Here is a 19,356-nt window from a genome sequence, read left to right on the forward strand (position 1 = left end):
ATGCCTGGGTTGAAGGTAAGGGACAAGGCACCTGCGAGTGCCAGCTATGGGACTGTGTGTGGAAAACCCCCCTCCTCAACACCTCTGTTCCTCTGCTTCATTGCTGGAAGAAAATTACTTTTCCATCGAGTTTCCATTTTGGGTGTTTGCTGGAGTTTGTCTGCAATGAGGACTGAATATGTGGGGTGAAAGTGGTCCCTGTGGAGGGAGGTTGGTGAGAATGAGCTGGCAGAAAACTGTCAGGCTGAAAGCAAAAGGTGTGAGGTCCGGGTTTGGGCTGATACAGTTTTTTTGGCCAGATATAGCGTGACTATTTCATTTAGTTTTAATGTGCCTCTCTTCTGTGTATCAAGGTGTGTTTAAATGTCTCTTGGGATAAAGGCTTTTGCTGAGTTTCATTTGAACAGGTTTTTAAATCTCTCTTTTCATCCTTTTGAAATCATTCTTGATCAGTCTGTCCCAGTTCAAGAGCTTTTCGGTAAGGTATTTGTTCTTCTCCCCTCCCTCCACACATCCCCCTCCTTCCACTCTGGCTGCCAGGAGGGTGTTTCCCCCTCAGCCTATGAGCTCTGGCTTGTAACATCTGCCCAGCTGTTGCAACCTTCACTGGGAACTTCCCCAGCAGCCCCGGGCACAAGCACTTGCTTTGCTGTGGGAATTCCTGGGATCATGGGAAATGCCTTGCCAAGGGGATACAGCAGGGCATGGCAAGCAGGGACGCTCGGGCTCCAGATCAGGCTTTAGCACCGTTTTCCTGGCACGAGTCATGTCTTCTCCTCTGAGCTCCAGCACTCCCTGTTAGTGCTACAGGGCAGCCAACGGGAACTTTCCCCTCCGCGTTTTGTCAGAGTCTGCTGTCAAGCATGGGGGAGTTTTGGAACAAGGCCAGGAGGTTACTGTTTTATTATTTATTCATAGAAACATAAACATTGCCATCAGCACTTTGATGCCTTAGCAGTGGGTGTCAGTCACCCCTGTGTCATAGGGATGCATGAATAGACCCATAGCAGGCAGGCACAGCACCATCTCCTCCCACAACTGCTGGGGGTGTCAAGAGCTGATATGCTCTGATATGCCCATGCTCCTCCCCAGACCTTGGAGCTGCCATTGTTTTTAAGCATATGTCAAGTTCCGGATACTTCTGATACATATGCATGTGTGTATATATATATATGTAAATAAAAAAGTGTGCATGGTTGCATGTATAAGTACATATATATATATATGTATATACATACACACACATATACACATGTGCTTCCCATCCTTTATGACCCAGGACTATCATTCAGCAATGGCTTCCACTGACTCATGATGGATGTGAGGGAAAGGACTTGCTTATATCGATTTTAAACTTGCTGCCTCTTTGTCTCATTGAATAGCCCTTTTTCTTGTGTGACTAAGCAAAAGCATTCTTTCATCTTCTTCAGAAGCATTCATTATTTTATACAGCATTCTCATATGTCTTCTTACTCATCTCTGAAGAGTCCTGTCTTTTCCATTCTTCTTCATATGATAAAATCTCCTGTGCCTCTTCCTTGCCATCTCTGAAACTCCCTCAGCTTTCACTGTCCTCTTTCAGCAGTGAGACAGCCCAGTCTTGTATCACTCCGGATGAGGGGCCTAGTGCTTTCTGTTATGGCCATGGCAGTATTTTCTGTCTTAGTCTCCATTTCCTTCCTAGAAACACTTGCACCTTGTTGGCCATTTTGGCAGTGACAGCGCATTGAGTGGAGAGGGACACAGAGCTGTCCACAAGGACATACCAGGTCTGTTGCCAGTGCCTCCCCTCTTAGACACTTGAGCAGGCAATAGTTGAGCAAGTGCCGTCCAGATACCTAGAGATGTTCCCTCTACCTAATGTTTATCCTGTCTTGAAGGAAGGCAAAGTGACTGGCCAGTTCCAAATGAGCACTCTTGAACTGGCTGGGGACTTCCCTGGAGGCTTTGGTTCCCCTGCACTGCTCAAAGAAGTAAGTTCCCTCAACCGATTGGAAATTCAAATGCTAAAACAGCCCAAGAAGAGCTTGTTAGGGGTGGTCTATCCACTTGCTCCTCTCCCAGCAGTTGAATGTGTGTCAGCTTGTGCCAGTGCTGTTCATAAACTCTGCAATACCATGACATTTGCCATGGTCACAGACACTGGCCATAGGCTTTACCTGTAGTCCTGCAACCCCATGGGGCAGAGTTAAGGTTAGGGTGCAGTAGTTGTCATCAAAGCTTTTTTTTCTTGTGCTACCATGTGGCTGTGGAGCCTCACACAGGCCTGCCTTGTCTGTGGCCTCGTATTTTTATTTCCTGGATGTTGCAGGTTGTGTTAGACGCTCCTGTGTCAACTAGCTGAGCTGAAACAAAGTGCTGTGCTTTTGGATAGGAACGGCTGTTGTTTTTCTGCAACCTGCAGCAGCTGCTGATTGAGAAACATATTATGCAGTGTTTGAAGAAAGGTCTTAATTATATTGCAGTTTATGTATTCAAACTTCAAATGCATTTTTTCCCATGCCTGCTTTCTAGTGAGCAAAAGGTTGTGGTTCACAGGCCAGGGTTTGATACCCATTGAGAGCATTCTGCTTTGCATCCCAGTTGTTCCAGTCGATGAGCTTTGCTGAGCTTTTTGCATTGTGCTGGGCTTCTGTCTCCCTTCTTATTGAAAAATGGCAAAACAAATACAAAGTGCAATCAGATAAATTTCTAAAATCAAATTTACAATTTTAAATCCTGGCTACAGGATCATGAACAAAATATTAGAAATAGTAATTAAAAGCAGAAGTGAAAATAAAGGACTGTAGAGAAGTTTTTGTTTTACAGAGAAAGGATCTGTTCAGTTACACAAAATAGTCCCTTATCAACCTACCTGACCTGGGGCTGCTCAGAATATTGCTAGGAGTCATGAAGATGAGAGAGAGACGTAAAGGGAGGTCACTTTGGACTAAAAATCTAGTTTCCTGTCACAGAAAAGAAGAGTTAATTTTCAGCTTTCCAGCATCTTCTAGAAAGATGCTCTGGTTTGGGTTTCATTCCCACCAGCAAACTTGTGTAGACAGAGCCCCCCCACATCTGTTGGGGACCACCAAAGTGAGAAGACCTTCTGGGACCTGGCTCGTGATCATGACGTGCAAAGCAAGCAGAGAGGTGGGGTGTGCACACCCAGAGGGTCACCAGGGAGAAGCCACATGGGGCATTTGATCCTCATGCCATTGCTCCAGACCAGCCCACAACAGCAGAGGCCACGCGAGGTGCTCGGAGAGTGTCCTGGAGAATGAAGCACCACCAGGACAAATGACCAAGTGCTGTGCCCCAGCACCTCCCAGGACCCCCTCTTGCTGGCAAGGGGAGAGGACAGTTGGCCTGGCAACTGTGCCTGCTCTGTGGAGACAGCAGATGAGGGAAGTCGTTCAGTAGGACCAGCTGAATCCACCAGCTTTGGCGGAAAAGCCTCCTGCAGCAGTCACACGATGCTCATCACTTTAGTCACGGTCTGCATGAGCTGGGGTCGGAGCAATAGCTGAGCACTGGCTCTCCCTCAGGCTGAAGCATTTGAGTTCTTTCATATTTTTAGCATTTGACAACAGTGATTTTTGGAACAAATCAAAACCAAACAAACACACCTCCCCCAACCCATAACATGAACATTCAAATAGGCTTTAGCTCACCAGCTCTGTTTTTGCAGGCGTGCTGAGGTAGGACTTTTTTGGCAGATCAAGTAGTGTTTTAAACTGACCTCTAAGGGACTAAAGAAGAGATGAGTCTTTCTGAGGCATGCCATAGGGAAAGACAAAATAAAGCAAGTGGGTGAGAAAGCCCACACCAAACAGCCAAGCAAATCCTTGGAACCCAACTCAGTCCAATAAATCACTAGCAGGGCAAAGCTTTCTCTCCCTCAGCTACAGCCCTGCCAATGAGAGGGAAGTGTCTTTTCTTTTTTTCTTTTTTTTTTTCCTTTTTTTTTTCGTAGCTCTCAATGCAATTACCTGAGGATATTTTTTTCACAGCAAGGAAAACTGATGTGACCAAACAGTGATGCAGCAGCTTTCCCCAGCCTGGTTCCCAGCGGTGAGGTGGGCACAGCAGCGCAGAGTTCCTGCAGGGTGAGATGTGCCCCCCCTGGAGCGCCAGCTCCCCCCTGGGCTCTGCTCACCGAGCCCCCGGCAGCTCCCTTCCTGCAGCTGTCTGTCCAGCCTGGTGGAACTCTGCAGCCCCAAGGACCCAAGAGCCACCTGCTGCAGGCTGGGCAAGGTGCAGTGCAGCATGAACGGACTGCATGGAGGAGCTGCCAGCACAAACCGCTTGCTGCTGATTTTTTTTTTCCTTCCCTTATTGCAGTAAACAGTAGCAAAGGGGCTCTGGGGGGAGCCTAACCGGGATGCAGCAGCTGGGGCAGGGCAGCTGTGTGGGTCACTGGCTTTTTCTCCTGAAGACTGGGTGAAGGGTTTTTCCCAGCACAGCCCTGGGGCAGTGGGAAGCCTCAGTCCTCCTTGACTCCTGGGCGGCTGTGGAGCACACCCAGGGTACCAGATGTGCAAACTAACTGTGTCGTGGAAGAACCACACACCATGGCCTTCCCCCTCTCCGCCAGCTTTAGTTCAGAACATTTTGCAGGTATGCATGATGTCTGGCAGAGCAGAAGGCATGTTGTGTTAACCCTCTCCCCGCTGTGCCAATGGCAGAGCCTGCCAGGCCTCACCAGCTGGACCTTGAGAAGATAAGAAAAACCTCCCTCCTCTTCTCCCCCCTTTCCTCCTCCTGCCTTTTCGCCAAGGCTGTTGTGCAAGCTAATGCTGCCACCACCTTTACATTGCTGGCAAAGGCGAATGCAGCAAAGAGGGCTTGGTTAATTCTGGAACTGCTGCAGTCCCATTAGGTATTGCTGCATTTCCGTTTAAAAGAGAGAAAAAAAAAAAAGAAAAAAAAAAGAACTAAGGAAAGAAAGAAAGGAAGAAACACTCCAGTACAATACACTTGCCAAGGCTGCTTAGGTGACCTGCTGCTTTGCATATCAATATGCTTCTTGCAGAACTCTGTAGAGAGCACAGTCCTATCAATTTATGTTCATTTGTAAGAAGGAGGAGAGAAATATCCTCTTTTAACCTACTGAAACCAAGATGTTTTCAGGTTCAGGCCAAGCAGGGCTTCAGCCAGTCTTGGTCCCTCTGGCAATGCATGGCCTTTTCTAACAGACTTCAGCCCACAGGCGAGACCCCTTGAGCATTTTTCAGACCCAGCCCGCAAGCACTGGAGGCTTCGGCATGGTGCTGACCCTCCCTCACCCCTATCTACAGGACGTCTGTCCTCCCTACCTATTAGAGCACGCCCATGGGAGGGTGGCTGGCATTTGCTGTGATGTGTCAATGCTTGGACCTAGGGTTAGCTGTTTTGGTGCATGAGTACGGCGGTTGTGTAGCTACGTTAGTGTAGCTGTAGGGTGCGCATGAGTAGCATGTGTGACCGTATCGTAGCCCAAGCGTTAGGGCTCCCAGGCTTTGCGATCCCAGCTCTGCTGCGTTAAATCAGACAAGCAGCCCAGACGCTCCTGCAGTTGGTAGAGGGGAACATTAATATTTAACTCTCTCTCCAGGCCTTGACACTGAACCCATGGATCACGGCCAAAGTACCTCTGCGTTCATGCAGAGTTCAACGGAGCTGCTTCATGCCTTTCTATAGGATGCGAGGGGACTATATTTACATTTCTGTCAATGCAAAGTTGAGCTCTCTGTTACACCTTCTTCCCTCTTGTGTCTCAGGCTTATTGCAGGGCTTTTCTCAGCAATGATGTAGAGCTGGGGGCTGCAGTCTCTGGTGTCCTTGCAGCTTTTAGCCATGCTCTCCCACAGCAGGTATAAGCAGAGCAAGCCTAGGAGAGCACACAGGTCTATTCCTTCCATGTATGTGTTTCTTCGGTGGGCATTGCCTTAGAGGACTGGATTATAACCTGGTAATGGTTTAATCTTTGCTTGCCGCCATGGTGGCAGAGCTCAATCCCAACCGGGTGATATTAATTTAGGTCAAATCTATGACACAGTTTAAGTCCCAGCAGAGTTTCCTTTCCCCTTCATCCTGACCAAGTTCTGATTTTTTTCAGACTGTTGGTCATGGGGATGGGTCACAAGACTTATCACAAGAAGCCCAGAGCCAAGTGGCTCCCCATTTCAGTCCCTAAGTACCTGAAGGCCGTGACTCAGTGCACTCATTTACAAGGCAGTCTGTAGACTGTAGCACATATTGAGGAAATCCACTTTTAAGTTGGTGGCAGTTTTAACTTCGACGGTAGCTAGCATGCTTCCAGAATATTGGTGCGTGCTTCTTTTTCCTGTACATCCCCCTGCTGTTCTTGAGTCATACTATATACATGTTATTTGGCATGCTTCTAACTGGTGCCAGATGTGATCAACACGTACGTGCAGATTCAATAGAATAGGAAATCCTGTCTGTTTTTCCCAGTCAAGCACATGGTTAGCTAATGAAGGCAATCTCACACTGAGGAGCTGAGAAAATGGTCCATGGAGATAAACAGGTAGATCACCTGAGCAAATCTCAGTGTATACAAAGAGTTTGGAAAAAAAAACTTAAGGGTTAGATTGTTTGGGGAGGTTTTGCTCACGTTTTAAATCACTGATGTGTTTGTGGGGTTTATTTTACAGTACATGTCCGGATTTGGAAATGAACACGCTTCTGAGGATTCGCGCTGCCCTGGAGCTTTACCAGAGGGACAGGTACCAAGTTCTTTAATGTGTTATTTTAAATGTCATGGAGTAGACTGAATATCTGTTCCCTGTGTTTCTTTTTGTCTGAAAACATTTCCATTCTTTTCTCTGCCGCCACAAAAATGTTCGGGAGCCTTCTTTATGAGGGACTAGAATATTAAGACGCTGGCAAAAATCAGAATTAAAGATTTCCATTCAGACTATCTGTTCTCAAGTTCTTTGAGAACTTCCAAGTTTCACCTTGGAGGTTGAGGCTATTCTGAGTTACTTCTGGTCAGTAGCTTTTTTTTTTCAGAAAGGAGTTTGGAATAAAAATGGCTTGGCCACGTTGGGGATGAAGCAATTGGCTCTAGCACCGGAATAAATTGGAGTAGAAGCGTGCAGCTTGGCAGAGAGAAGGTGCTCACACAGAGGATGTGGCTTTCGGGATTTCTATAGGAGTTGATTTTGAATAAGCTGGAGGATAGGCCTGTGACAGGACAGCAGCTTCTCTGTAAGGAAGGGTCAGGAATGGATGCAGCAATAAATGACAGTTTTATTGTTAAAAGTAAATAAATGTAAACATATTAGATTACAATAAATTATATTGGTTTGTTTGGTTTTAAAGAAAGGCATCACCACCCCTTTGTTGCTATCCGCTCAGTCCATGGATGTGAGAACGAATCATTGAAGAACTGAAACTCTCTCACCTCCTTTATGTTGGTCTCCTTTATAATAGCTTAAATTTGTGAGGCTTGTTGTGCCCTCCCTTGAATCTCGTGTAATCCCTTAGATTTGCATGGCAGCATTTTATGCTTACTTAATGATTTCCCTTGGTGCAAGTCAGCTCTTCATCATCTGCATACATCATAGTGTGCAGAGCTAAGGTTAAACAGGGAACTTCACCCAGAGCATTTCCTGACTTTCTTGTATCTCTCCAATTCCGACATTTTACATGAAGGATGCCAGTATGGAGAGTAACTCACAAGACCAGGATGAGCTAAATGTATATGTAGGTCCCCCAGCTCTGCATTACACTATGGTATACCTGTGAGAAAGAGAAATTGCTGTGCTGGATCAGAGACTAGCGCAGCGTCTCGTTTCTGAGAACGGCTATAGCAGACGGGTAGAGAAAAGGTGTGTGAGAGAGGCACCCTGTGACCAGGAGATCGACAGCAGCAGTGGCTGCCGATCTGAACAAGCAGTGCCTCCAGCCTCGGGCCAAAGCGCGCTCCTTGCAGGCTGCAATCTGTAACTTCCCTTGGCAACACCACTCTCTATAGGGTGAGGACATCTGAAATTCATGCCGGTGCATGTAAATTAAATGCAGTCCTCCAGTTCCCGGCTGAGATACCCTCATCTGGACAGAGTTTGGACTCAGTGTCAAAAGAGTTAATAGAAAATCTGAGAAGGAGTGAGACAAAAAAATCTCCAGTCCCAAGGGTGGATCCTTTCCCCTCTGCAGTATTTATAAGGCTGGCATCTGCAGTAATGCTGGCTAAGATAAAAATGACAAGGGCTATTGATCCCTCTGCTTCACTGCGCACCCACACTGACAGGATAAAGCTGGAGGGCTGGAAAGCTATGTGCGTTACACGAGTGTTTTACCTCTTCCTTACATTAACCTGCCAGGGCAGTGCTGATACTGTGTGGGTGACTGGTCTCCTCAGCTGCAGCTGGGTGGCAGGATGCTAAGCTGGGCCCTGCAAGGGGGAGCTGAGAGAGCAAGTGCCGGTCGGCTGTCCCACCGGGGCATTTCTCCCTGCGCTCAGATGCCTTTGTTTCTCGCTGGTCTCAAATAGATACTGGCCTACTTAGATCAAAATGTTTAGCTGCTCTTCTCTGAGAAGTCACAAACTCATAAGAGCTGTTAAACCTGTGCTAGCGTGTACCCACGGCTCTCCAAAGGAGAAAGCGTGTCCTTTGCGCTCCAGAGAAGGAATGTCATTGCCCAGAAGCCCTGCAGAAAAGCAAAGACTCCCACACAGATCATTCCTGCTCATGGGTAACCAGCTGCACTGGCAGAAGGCAGCGTTACCCCATGGAAACGTCTGCTCTGGGCACCCCTCTTCTAGGCAGAGGGCAGGCCAGGAAAGAGGGGTCAGCATGTCAGAGCACGCAGCTTCGGTAGGGTGGGAGCCCTTATCATCTCTCTGCAAAAACTGGAGAAACTTGATGTTTCCCCATGCTCGAGCAGCCCCTCTGGATAACTGGCCTCTAAAAGGTGTGCTTAATAATCTGCTTTGTATTTTATGAACTTTGTTATTAGTTCCCTTTGCCCATATGTTTCTTTTGTAGATGCCCCCAAATGCCCTTTACAGATTGCTCCAGCAGCCGGTGAATCTACTCTGAGCTCTGGATGATACCTGCTGGCTATCTAAGCCTCATGACAGTAGGATAATATCACTGCCTGGGCTGCGAATCGGACCATGCAGTAGCAAGGATGCACTCCATCTCATGGCATCAGGCTGCCAGGTGCCTAGCGCCATTCCCTGCTAGGGACCTGAGAGTGGAAACCTCTGCTGTTGCATCTCACTCTTTATTTTTCTCTCCAATCAGAATAACCCGCAAGTCTGTCCATACGGCCTGTATGCAGAACAGCTCTCGGGCTCTGCTTTTACCTGTCCCCGGCCCACGAATAAGAGAAGGTACCGTAACACTGACCCCGAGCAGCGACCAGATGATGTGTGTGTGTGGAGGGAGCAAGCATCAGGGAGCAATGGATGGGCTGGCTCCATGCAACTAGCCTTTTCTGCAGCCCTTGTCAGTGGGGAACACTGAGAGGACACATTCAAAATACTTCACTGCTGGAGCTGGCACTCATAAGCTAACATAACTGACAGTGTCAGAAATTCACCTTGGAGCATGACTTTTCCCTCACCATAGGAGCAGCCCCTACCCTCTGGCCAGGACCGGCGAGGGCTAGTTCGTGCTGCACCATTTCGCAGTGCTCCAGCGGCTCAGGCCAGCGCCTGCCCCTGGCATGCTGCTTGCCACCATGCCATCCCAGCAGCTACTGGAGACAGCTTGTTCTACTCTGAAGCAAATGCCCTGCACTGCTCCGTCTCGGTCATCTTGCTCTGGCCATTATCTGATTGCAGAAGAAGAGTTTATCGTTTTGCTTTTCCCACAAAGGCTTTTCTGTCCTTTCTGTTCCTTCAAGCGAAAGGTGAATGCATCATCGAGCTGCCTAGCAGTGCTCCGATTGCCGGGCTGATGCCAGCTCTTGCCGTGTGTGGGAAAGGGGATGAATCATTGTTTGCTGCACGAAGATGTCCTTGATGGAAATTTTCCAGCTCTCCAGGGAGAGCTGCCTCCTCCCCTCTCCCACCCACCCAGCCAAACTGCAACCAACACCGTTAACACATCAGAGGCTTTGGCAGCCCTGACTAGCTCAGGCTTTTGTGCTTACCTCTACCCTCCTGCCTGGTTAAAAGCCCTTCTTCTGGCTCGGCTGTACATGAAGCAGGTGTGCTGGCTGTGACGCTGGGTACGGAGATGGGAAGCAGGAGCTGTAGCAACGGGCACAAGCAACAGAAAGGAAGGAGAGCACTAGTGCAGAAACCCACATATACCGACCCAAGGCACTGCTGCATTTCTCTCCTTAGAGGAGTAGCAGAATAGCCCAGATCATTTCCCCTCGCTTTGACCCTTACTGCAGCTCAGCAAATGGCTCTGGGGTGGTTGGTGACCCAAACTAGCAAGGCCAGGAGCCTTTGCTGGCAAACCCAGCAGTTAAATTGATCAGGCCAGGGACTAGAAGATCTCACAGCCTGAGCAGGGCCACTGCTTGGACAGAGACCCCTAGAAAGAAACCCCGAGAGTGATGAAGATACAGGAGGCCCCCCACAGTGTTGGGCAGTGTCATACCTAAAATGCTGATCTTCACTCCCTTCACTGATGAGCCTATGGATGCAATCAGCCAAGTACAGGATGCGACTTTCAGTAACCTATCGAAATGCAAATGCTGGCTGTGATCTGCTGTCTCCTGAAAGCTCCTCTGAGGTTTCATTTAGACACTGTGCTCTTCCCTGCCTTCTTTGAACAGCTTTGTAGCTCTGGTTAAATAGCCTTCACCCCATAGAGAGCTGTATTTCAGCCACAGGTAAAGCTAAGCTTTGTCTTTTTATTTTACATATATATATATATAAATATATAAATATTTATATATAATAATTTAATATAAATATATATATATATACACACACATAAATGTGTGTGTGTGTATACACACACACACATATATATATATTTATACATCTGTGTGTCTGTATGTGATTATATATAAACACACGTGTAGACATCTACCTACGTTTAACAGCTTTTCCTGTGTGTACTCAGAGCCTAGAAAAGAATCCATATCTCTCTGAATGTCTCTAGCTGTGAAATATGTTTGAGATTTAAGATACCTTTTGGTTCAGCTGCTGCGAGGGGAATTTCATTCACGTCTTGAGGAGTTAAATCAGCCAGCAGTCATTCAGAGAATTTAGCCTCTTCCCCAGCCTAATCTAAGTCTTTTCTTTCTTTCTAGCTGGCTGTATCGGATCCTCCCGTCTGTTTGCCACAAACCCTTCCAGCCTCTTGAAGAGGGCCACTTGACACACAGCTGGGATGACATTGAGCCTGACCCCAACCAGGTAACCACGCCGGGAAGCACCCTGGCCAGCCTTGCTGAGCTCTGTCATGGGTTTTACAGCTAACCTGCAACATGAAGCACCATTTGTGTGGCTGTGAGCATTTATTTGCTCAAGCCAAATTCTAGTCGAGTTAAATCCCAAAAGTACTTTTAATAGCTGCATCCTCTCCCATTTGCTCCATAAAAAGCTCATCATGCCCTGCCCAGCAGGCCGAGCAGCAGCACGTCTCTGCTATCTCTCCTCTCCCTTCCCGGGCTTTTGGAGAGGCTGCTGGCTTCCAGCCTGCTTGTCTGCAGCCCTCGTGGGAAATCAAGCTTCATTCTAGAGAGTCACGTGGCGACATGGCATTTGTCTTCCTTTCTTACGGCCTTGCCATCATCTTTAATCATGATTTCTTCCCTGCCAGCCCCAGAACGTTTGGCTTTGCTAATCTGGCTCTCTCCTCCTGCCATTCTCTTCTCAGCATAATCTCTTGTTCATTGGTTTTAGCTCCTCTCAGGTTTTGCCCTTTGATGCATCATCATTAGCTAATTTCTAGCCTTCTGGCAGCCTTGCCATTTGTCTAAATATTTTCCCACTTCTGCTGGAATATGTTTTCCAGTCACTCACCAAGGAGCAGTATTTAGATGTCATTGGTGCTCCATCTCAGATGAAGCTCCAGTGACGTCTGTTATCACCTCATCCATCCCTGATGCCCTTTCATAACCTGCATCTAAGATTACGGTTATTTGTGATTAAGGTATTTCCAAGGTGCCTGTCTCTCAAGCATTGCAGGCTGTTTACATGCACTACATCTGCTACTTTAGGGACTAGCCATGGGGGAGGCATCCATAGAAGAAATGCTGAAGCAGAAGAAAGCTCTGCAGCTTGGGAAAGAGATGACTCTGGGAAAGGGATGGCTGGGAAAGTGAATAGCCCTGACTAATGGCGAATTTAAAAAGGAAGGAGGAGGGCTTCCATCAGAAAGTACAAGAACTGTGGAAGTCATCCTCACAAGATGTTGGGAGTGCTAAGGGTTTATGTGGGTTCAGATTGGACAAATGTGGAGAGAGAAAACCTGTTAAGTAATACCAAACATGGAGACACCATATCTCAGGAGCACCACAGACACTGGAATCTGGCAGAGGAAGTAACAAAATAAGTTTCCTCATTTTAAGCACCCACTGCTGGCTGCTGTTGGATATTATGGACTTCTTTTCTGAATCAGTGTCCTCATTCATATGTTCTTATGTCTGAGAATGCCAAACACAACAAACATGCACCAGACAAAAGGAGCACAAAGCCCAGCCGTGGCCCAGCGGCTTGCAAACCCTTTGGAGGAGACAGAGCCAGATGCCATTTTCAGCTATGATCAATATTCTGGCTTATGCATTGATTTCCCACTATTCTTGTTCAGCAGTAATGAGAACTCCAGAGGTTTCCACAGAGACCAAAGTGAAAATGAAGCTGTTACATGGGAACTGTACTATACTTATTGTTTAATCTGTAGAGTTGCTGTCATCTTTGATATTCCTCAGTGAGAAAAATTTGCTCCCCTTTAGGCCATGTTTATACCTGACATTTATTTCCCTTCTTTTCCCTAGTCTTTCTCTCTCTCTCTCTCTCTCCTGTCTTCTGGGTCTTCTCTCTCCTTCCTTCTGTGTGTCCTTTCTGCCAGTGGTTCCCAATTCCCAATCCTGAAGGCTTAAAGCAATCAGCAGATGAATAGTTCATATTGAAATGTCATCACTGGCCTGCACAGCTGTCACGCTCCTAAACAGGAGACAAGGAAGTTCACACTGCTGAGTCCTTGCTTCAGACTGGCAGCAGATTCAAGAACTTATTGTGCCTATGCTTTGCATTTATGCTAAGTTCACATTTGGGCAGTTGCCTTAGCAGGAACAAAAACAAAGGAAAATATGCTTGGAAGAAGTTAAAAAGCCAAAAATGAGGTTCATCGCTATTTTATTAGCTCATCTGGTATGTGTAAATACCTCACAGGGGTCACATCTGACCTGCTGACAGGTGCACTTGGCATCCCCTTCCAGATGAAGCAACTTTTCCAGCAGCCTGTTCCTCTCTGTCCAACCTCTGAGCAGTTTGATCTTGAGCAAGCACCAGCATTGAGCCACCTGGGTCTCTTCATGAGTCATTGCCCAGCAGCAAATGTCTTGGTAGACAGTGGAGCCTGGGCTGCCATCTCCTTCATCGTGCCCAGCCTTTTTCCTGGTTGTAACATATGCCAGTCCCTGGCTGGGTTTGTGTGAGCTCTTAGCTCATCTTTCGTCCCAGCTGTGGGTCGTATAGCTAAAAAGCAAATGACACCTGTGCTCTTCTCCAGCTCTCTCTTATCCCTTCCTTCAAAGCACTCTGTGGCCTTCAGAAAATAAGCTTTGAACCCCACTACTCGTTCCCGTCTTATCAAGAAAGAAGCACAACCTGGAGTCTCGTGGTCCCTGCAATCACAGAGGTGGCCTGGTGAGCCTGAAAACTGGTGTCGCAGCTGTGCCCTTTAACAACCAAACCGTCCTTTCTCCTTCACAGAGGCCTCCAGCCATGCTCCTTTAAACTCCTCCTCCTCCTCCCTTAATCCTTGAGACCCTCCCAGGCTTGGTGTATACCAGGGCAATTCACAACTCTTTCACGCACACAAGTTCTGCCTCCCTGTGCGCAGGGAGAGGTGGGAGGAGGGGGCGAGCAGCACAGCTGGCCCAAGCAAAGGGGGCCTGCCCCCAGGCTCCTGCGGTGGGACATCCTTCAGAAGCAGACGGCTCTGGAGAGTGGAGCAAGGAGAGCCAAGCGGCAGTGCCAGGCCTGTGGAGCAGTGATTGAATTAGTGAGGAGCCCTGCTTTGCTCAGCGTTACTCGCCGATGTGTTTGCTGGGTCCAGCGTGGTCGTATTTCTGTTTTGTCCTTAGACCTCCTCTCAGGAGGTCTGAGGAGACCCTGACAAGTCATTTGGGCCCCACGGTTTGATTTTTCTTGGAAAAACAGAGCAGTTCTGCAAGCAGCCAGACTCCCCGAGCCTGGCTGTTTCTTCACGACGGTCTGTGAGACGAGGTGGGCTCATGCCACGGCCATCCCTCTATGTGCATGGAGGTGTGGATGTGCAAAACTTGGCCTCTTAGACTTTTCTTAGGCAGTCAGCTGTTTTTTCATGATACTTAGGAGAATTTAGTTCATCTATACACCCCTGTCAACTTTAGCTGAAATTTCTCCACAGAGTTCAAAATTATCGGCTAGGGCAGACGCACACATGCACAGAGTCCCATAAGCGTTGTTTTCTTAGGAAACCAGCCTAAAAACAGTGCAAGAGCTCCCAGGTCATGTAGTTAAACGTAAGAAAGAATTCCTGTGTAAATAATATTAACGCAGGGGATACTTCTCTCGGCTGCTGGCAGGGAGATCTGACTGTGACCCAAACACATCCCGATGGCTGCAGGTGTTTGGGCTAGTTGATACCACAACCTTTTCCATGGAAGGTGCTCAGCTGCAGCACCTCGTTCCCAACAACTGTGAAAAGGTACTGATGATGATATTAACAGTAATAAATACTTTGGAGTCCTCTGACACCTTCTGTCTGAGGATCTCTCCAGGCTTTGCAGGAATTAATTAGTGCAGCTCGCAGCTTCCTGTCATGTAGATATAGATATGTGTGTTTTGGATATGGGGAAAATACGGCTGAGCAAGAAGAAGCATTATGCTCGGGTCATGAAGGGAATGAATCATCCAGTGCAGAGCAAAGCACAGGCGTGTGGAAATATAGTTGTGGAAAGCCAGCTCATTTGAAATTCTTTGCTCGCAACAGCATTGTTAGTAATAGAGGAAGAGACAGCATTTTTATATTTTAACCTTGGCACCACACAGGTCAGCTAATTATTTTACAAAATCATGCTTCAAAAGGAAAAAGCAGCATAAATCAAAATACACTCGTAAAGAGAAAGTCACCTGAGGTAGCTGAGGGCAGGCAGGTGAGGGGACAGGGTCTGCTTTCTTCTCCCGTTCTGTCGTTCATGCTTTAACCACTGCTGTTTCTTTCTTGCTTGCTTTTGGTTTGCTGGAACCTAGCTGCGGTGGAAACCTTTCGAGATCCCGAAAGCCTCCCAGGATAAGCTGGACTTCGTGAGTGTAAGTCAGGCCTGAGCTTCCCAGCATCCTTCACCTTCATTACTCCCTGGGGTTTAGATGTGCATACTGCCAATTTTGCTGAGGGGGAAACTGAGGCTGGGATGTGTGCGGGGTCATGAGGGTTGATGGTGTTGCTCAGGGCTCTGAATCAGCAGCACAGGCACAGAGGTACTGTCCAGCCCCACATCCTGGAGCAGGCGGGCAGAGCGTTCCAGCCCCCTGCAAGCCGAGTACCCAACCTCGGGAGGAGGATGCAGGTTCCTCTCCTTTCCGCCAGTCCCTGAGGCTTTCCACTTCCCTGTGGTTTTGCACATTCGCACCATCACAGGAAACCTTAAAAAAAAAAAGAAAAAAAAAGTGTTCTGGCAGTAGGTGCACTTTGGAGGATGCTCAAAGTTCGGCAAACAGCAGTGGTTTTCGCACATCTGCATTTGCAAGAGGGAAGTGGGGAGAATTCATTCAGCTGACAGTGGATTTAGCTTATCTCTCTACCTTTCAAAATGGCCCCTACCTCTAGCTCTTCCTAGACCATGGACTGAAAATCTCCAGCTTACAGGGATTTCAGAGAATCCCTTAAGATGTTAAAGAGAAGCCAACAACACATCTGGACAAAGGCTGTTCATGGAAAGGCTGTTAGCAGTACACGGAGTGGGGAGGGAGGGGCGAGCCTCAGGGAAGGAGTGGGTTGAAGGGAGGAAAGGGGGCTGCTCTCCACCCAGCTGTGTGTCACTCACTCCAGATGTTGTGGGTTGGTCTCCAGGGACTGCACACCTTGTGTGGTGCTGGCGAGCCCCGAGGACGCAACGGCATCGCTGTCCACATCTTTGTCTGCAACACCTCCATGCTTGACAGGTCAGTGACTAGCATGTTGGAGGCTCAGGCTTCTCCAGGCTAGCGCCTGCAAGCGTACAGGCCAGGAAAATGGGCTGCCCTTGGATAGGGGGTGCCACCTGCTCTGCCAGTAGCACTTGCTCTGTGTCCCTGTGTTCTTGTGCACGCAGCCAAAGTGCTTGGCTGGCAGGCTTTGTAAAGCAGGTCATGCTCCAGTGTGAAAGGGTGGGGAGCCATCAAGAGATGGAGAGAGCTGGACATGGGGATGCAGCAAGAGGGGATATGCTAGATTGAGGTGCTCTTTTCCCAGGGTCCAGAGTTCTCCCGGGGAGACGAAGAGCACCGAGTAAGCACACAGCATCTCAGGAGCATTGCTAGCTCCTTGCAGCTGTTGGTGGGGGAGTCAGCCTCTTCCCCAGTTCACAAAGACTGTTTCACCCAAGGTCACAAAGACAAGGAACTGGCAGAGCTCGAAGGAGATCCTGCTTCAGGTTATGCCCATTAAGCCTCCTTGCTTCCTTTATACCCACCCATACGTCACATTCACTAACTATTGCTGGTGCTGAAGGGGGACATCTCTGCCATGCCAGTCTCTCAGCCCCAAAGACTCTGTGATAGTCTGTAGAGTGTGCAGGTGCCTGGAGTTTATGAGACCCTGAACTCCCTGTTCTTCTTTCTCTTTAGATGCTTTTATAATTCAGATGGTGACTTCCTGATAGGTAAGTGGATGCTTTGGCTTTTCATTCCCCCCACGAGGGTGCATGTGGGTTGCCACCTGCCTGCCTCTTTGTTCCTCCAGAACTTGGCCCCTATAGCCAGCTGCAAGGATTTGGAGAAGAGGATTGGCCTCACTCTTGCACCATCCAAATTCGATGGTTTGGCACCAGCTGAGCTGTTGGACTCATTCCGTCTCTCTCATGCAGCTCAGAGGGCAAAGGTCTATACCAGGACTCAACTTTGTTCTTGAAAAGTGACCCAGCTTCCTTGGCAAGATAGATGTTCAGAGATTTTTCTTAACGCTGCAGATTGGTATTGGACACACTGTGGAGGTTTTCTGGAAAACATAAGCCTTATGATTACTGAACAACTCATAGCTAGATGCCTTCATTGCTTCAATCCAAGACTATCTGGCAAGGTAGCTTAGCTCCTGCATTCCCCCAGCCTTAGGCAACTGTGATAAGTGCCACGAAAAGTGTTGAGGTTGGCACATGAAATGTAGACATGCTGAAAGAAATTCTGACTAGTGTTAGAAGACTGAGAGCCTGTTTTTTTTCCTTGAATCTTTTTTTGCCTGATGAGCAGAAATACCTTGGGCTCACCAGCAAAAAACACTTCTCCCATAAAATAACTATTTATCTGTACTTGTTCACCTCTCACCACCGTGAGGCAAAAGCACTAGGACAGGTTTTGCAGATCTGCTGGTTTGTCAAGTCAAAATGTGAGCTGTCCTGCACCATGGCAGTCACAGAAAATAATGTGGACGTAAGTGAAGCATTATTTCTACCTTCAGGCAGCAAAGAGAATTAGTTATTCCCAGACATCTCACACTACTGCAACATGGCAAGGACAGGTACATGCACTATTTTATGTGAAGATCATGAGATGGACAGCTATGGCCCCAAACATATCAAGTTCCATTTATCTAGGCTAAATGGCAAAAATGATTGCTCAAGTCTGTGACTTCTAGCAAGGCATTCCCCTGGATGTGGAGAAACACCAGAGCTTCCGCTCCAGCACCCATAAGCTGTGTGGAGCAGTTGATCCACCAGTTAGTGGGGTCTGGCCCCAGAGGTCCAGGGCAGGACCACACTGTAGATGGGAGCGAGGCAAATTCTACAGCAAGAGAGCATGATATGGGGGAGGGCTGGTCCTCATGCTCAGTGTGAAAGATGTGACAGGTCTGGAGGACATTTTTGCAGTGGAATGAAGGAGAGGAAGGTACCTGCTGTGATCAGAGAACCATGCAGTTGGTCTAAATGCCCTCTGCACAGTGCAGACACCTCTGCTGAAAGGCCATGTGTGAGAGAGAGCAGGGAGCAGCTCTTCCTGACGCTGTGCTGCCCTAAAGTAGGGCAAAAAAGGCCCGCAGCACTTCCAGCGGGTGCTGCCTGGGGGCCTGTTGCCCTCCAGGCAGAAGGAAGATGACATTCAAGCTGCCGCTTCCAGCGCTGAAACCCCGGCCAGAAACCCTTTGCCCATGCATCTGTCACTTCAATTGCCTTTACCCACGTTTTGTCTCCACAGTGCCTCAGCAGGGGAAACTGCTCATCACAACCGAGTTTGGGAAGCTGCTAGTGGAGCCCAATGAGATCTGCGTAATCCAGGTGAGGGCACAGACTGACCGCGGAGCAAACTTAAACAGCCTTTGGTGAGCTCTGAGAGCTGGATAAATGCAGCTCTGAGGCGATGTGAGAGCTGCCTGCTTAGGTCAGTCTCTGCACCCAGCTCGCAAAGCCGCAGCGTTTCTAGCTCCTGCATGCAGCTCTCCTTGATTTGTCCGTCAGCAAAGTTCTGAAACAATCTTGGTATTTGCTTTTTCTCTTTACTCCAGCAAGGAATGCGTTTCAGTGTGGAGGTGTTTGGTGAGACCAGAGGCTACATCCTGGAGGTGTACGGTGCACACTTTGAGCTGCCTGACCTGGGACCCATCGGTAACGATCTCCCATCAGACCTACTGTGAATTTCACAGGGATAGAGTGAGGATCTTCAAGCCAAAAACTGAAAAAAATGTGATGGTTCAGTCATCCCTATATTCCCCTGGGGTCGAAGGGACCATTTTTTTTCCACCACCTTTTCCACTTTCTCTCTCCCTTCTAGGATGGGAGTCCCGGTCTGCTGGCTCTGAACCTGCTCATACCAAAAGAAACTCCAAAAGCCTATCATTGGTGCTTCTCATTTATTGATAGGGCATAATCTGAAGTAACTGGAGAGCATTTACATAGAAAAAGGAAAGGCAGAGTTCAGAGGCACCATTCTCAAACCTCCATTTTAGAATTTATCAAGTGTTTTTTCCCCGCTTTTGCTAATAGCCTTCTCAGAACATCATTGCTCCGATGGCTTGACTCTGCTTTCTAACCCACAGCCTGAGTCATGGTGCAATG

General features: G+C 48.1%; 1 protein-coding gene across 1 annotated transcript in view; it reads left to right on the forward strand.

The window, feature by feature from the left end:
* The window catches only part of HGD (homogentisate 1,2-dioxygenase), a 28,077-nt gene continuing 8,721 nt past the window's right edge, over nucleotides 1–19,356 (forward strand). Inside the window, exons 1-9 of the mRNA XM_062571724.1 lie at nucleotides 1–15; nucleotides 6,639–6,710; nucleotides 9,240–9,328; nucleotides 11,212–11,317; nucleotides 15,365–15,424; nucleotides 16,185–16,276; nucleotides 16,940–16,974; nucleotides 18,500–18,579; nucleotides 18,807–18,906. Of these exons, the coding sequence (XP_062427708.1) occupies nucleotides 1–15; nucleotides 6,639–6,710; nucleotides 9,240–9,328; nucleotides 11,212–11,317; nucleotides 15,365–15,424; nucleotides 16,185–16,276; nucleotides 16,940–16,974; nucleotides 18,500–18,579; nucleotides 18,807–18,906 (649 nt within the window). The remainder of the gene's footprint in view (nucleotides 16–6,638; nucleotides 6,711–9,239; nucleotides 9,329–11,211; nucleotides 11,318–15,364; nucleotides 15,425–16,184; nucleotides 16,277–16,939; nucleotides 16,975–18,499; nucleotides 18,580–18,806; nucleotides 18,907–19,356) is intronic.

The sequence above is a fragment of the Rhea pennata genome, chromosome 1 (genome assembly GCF_028389875.1).
Source record: "Rhea pennata isolate bPtePen1 chromosome 1, bPtePen1.pri, whole genome shotgun sequence".
Lineage (NCBI taxonomy): Eukaryota > Metazoa > Chordata > Aves > Rheiformes > Rheidae > Rhea > Rhea pennata.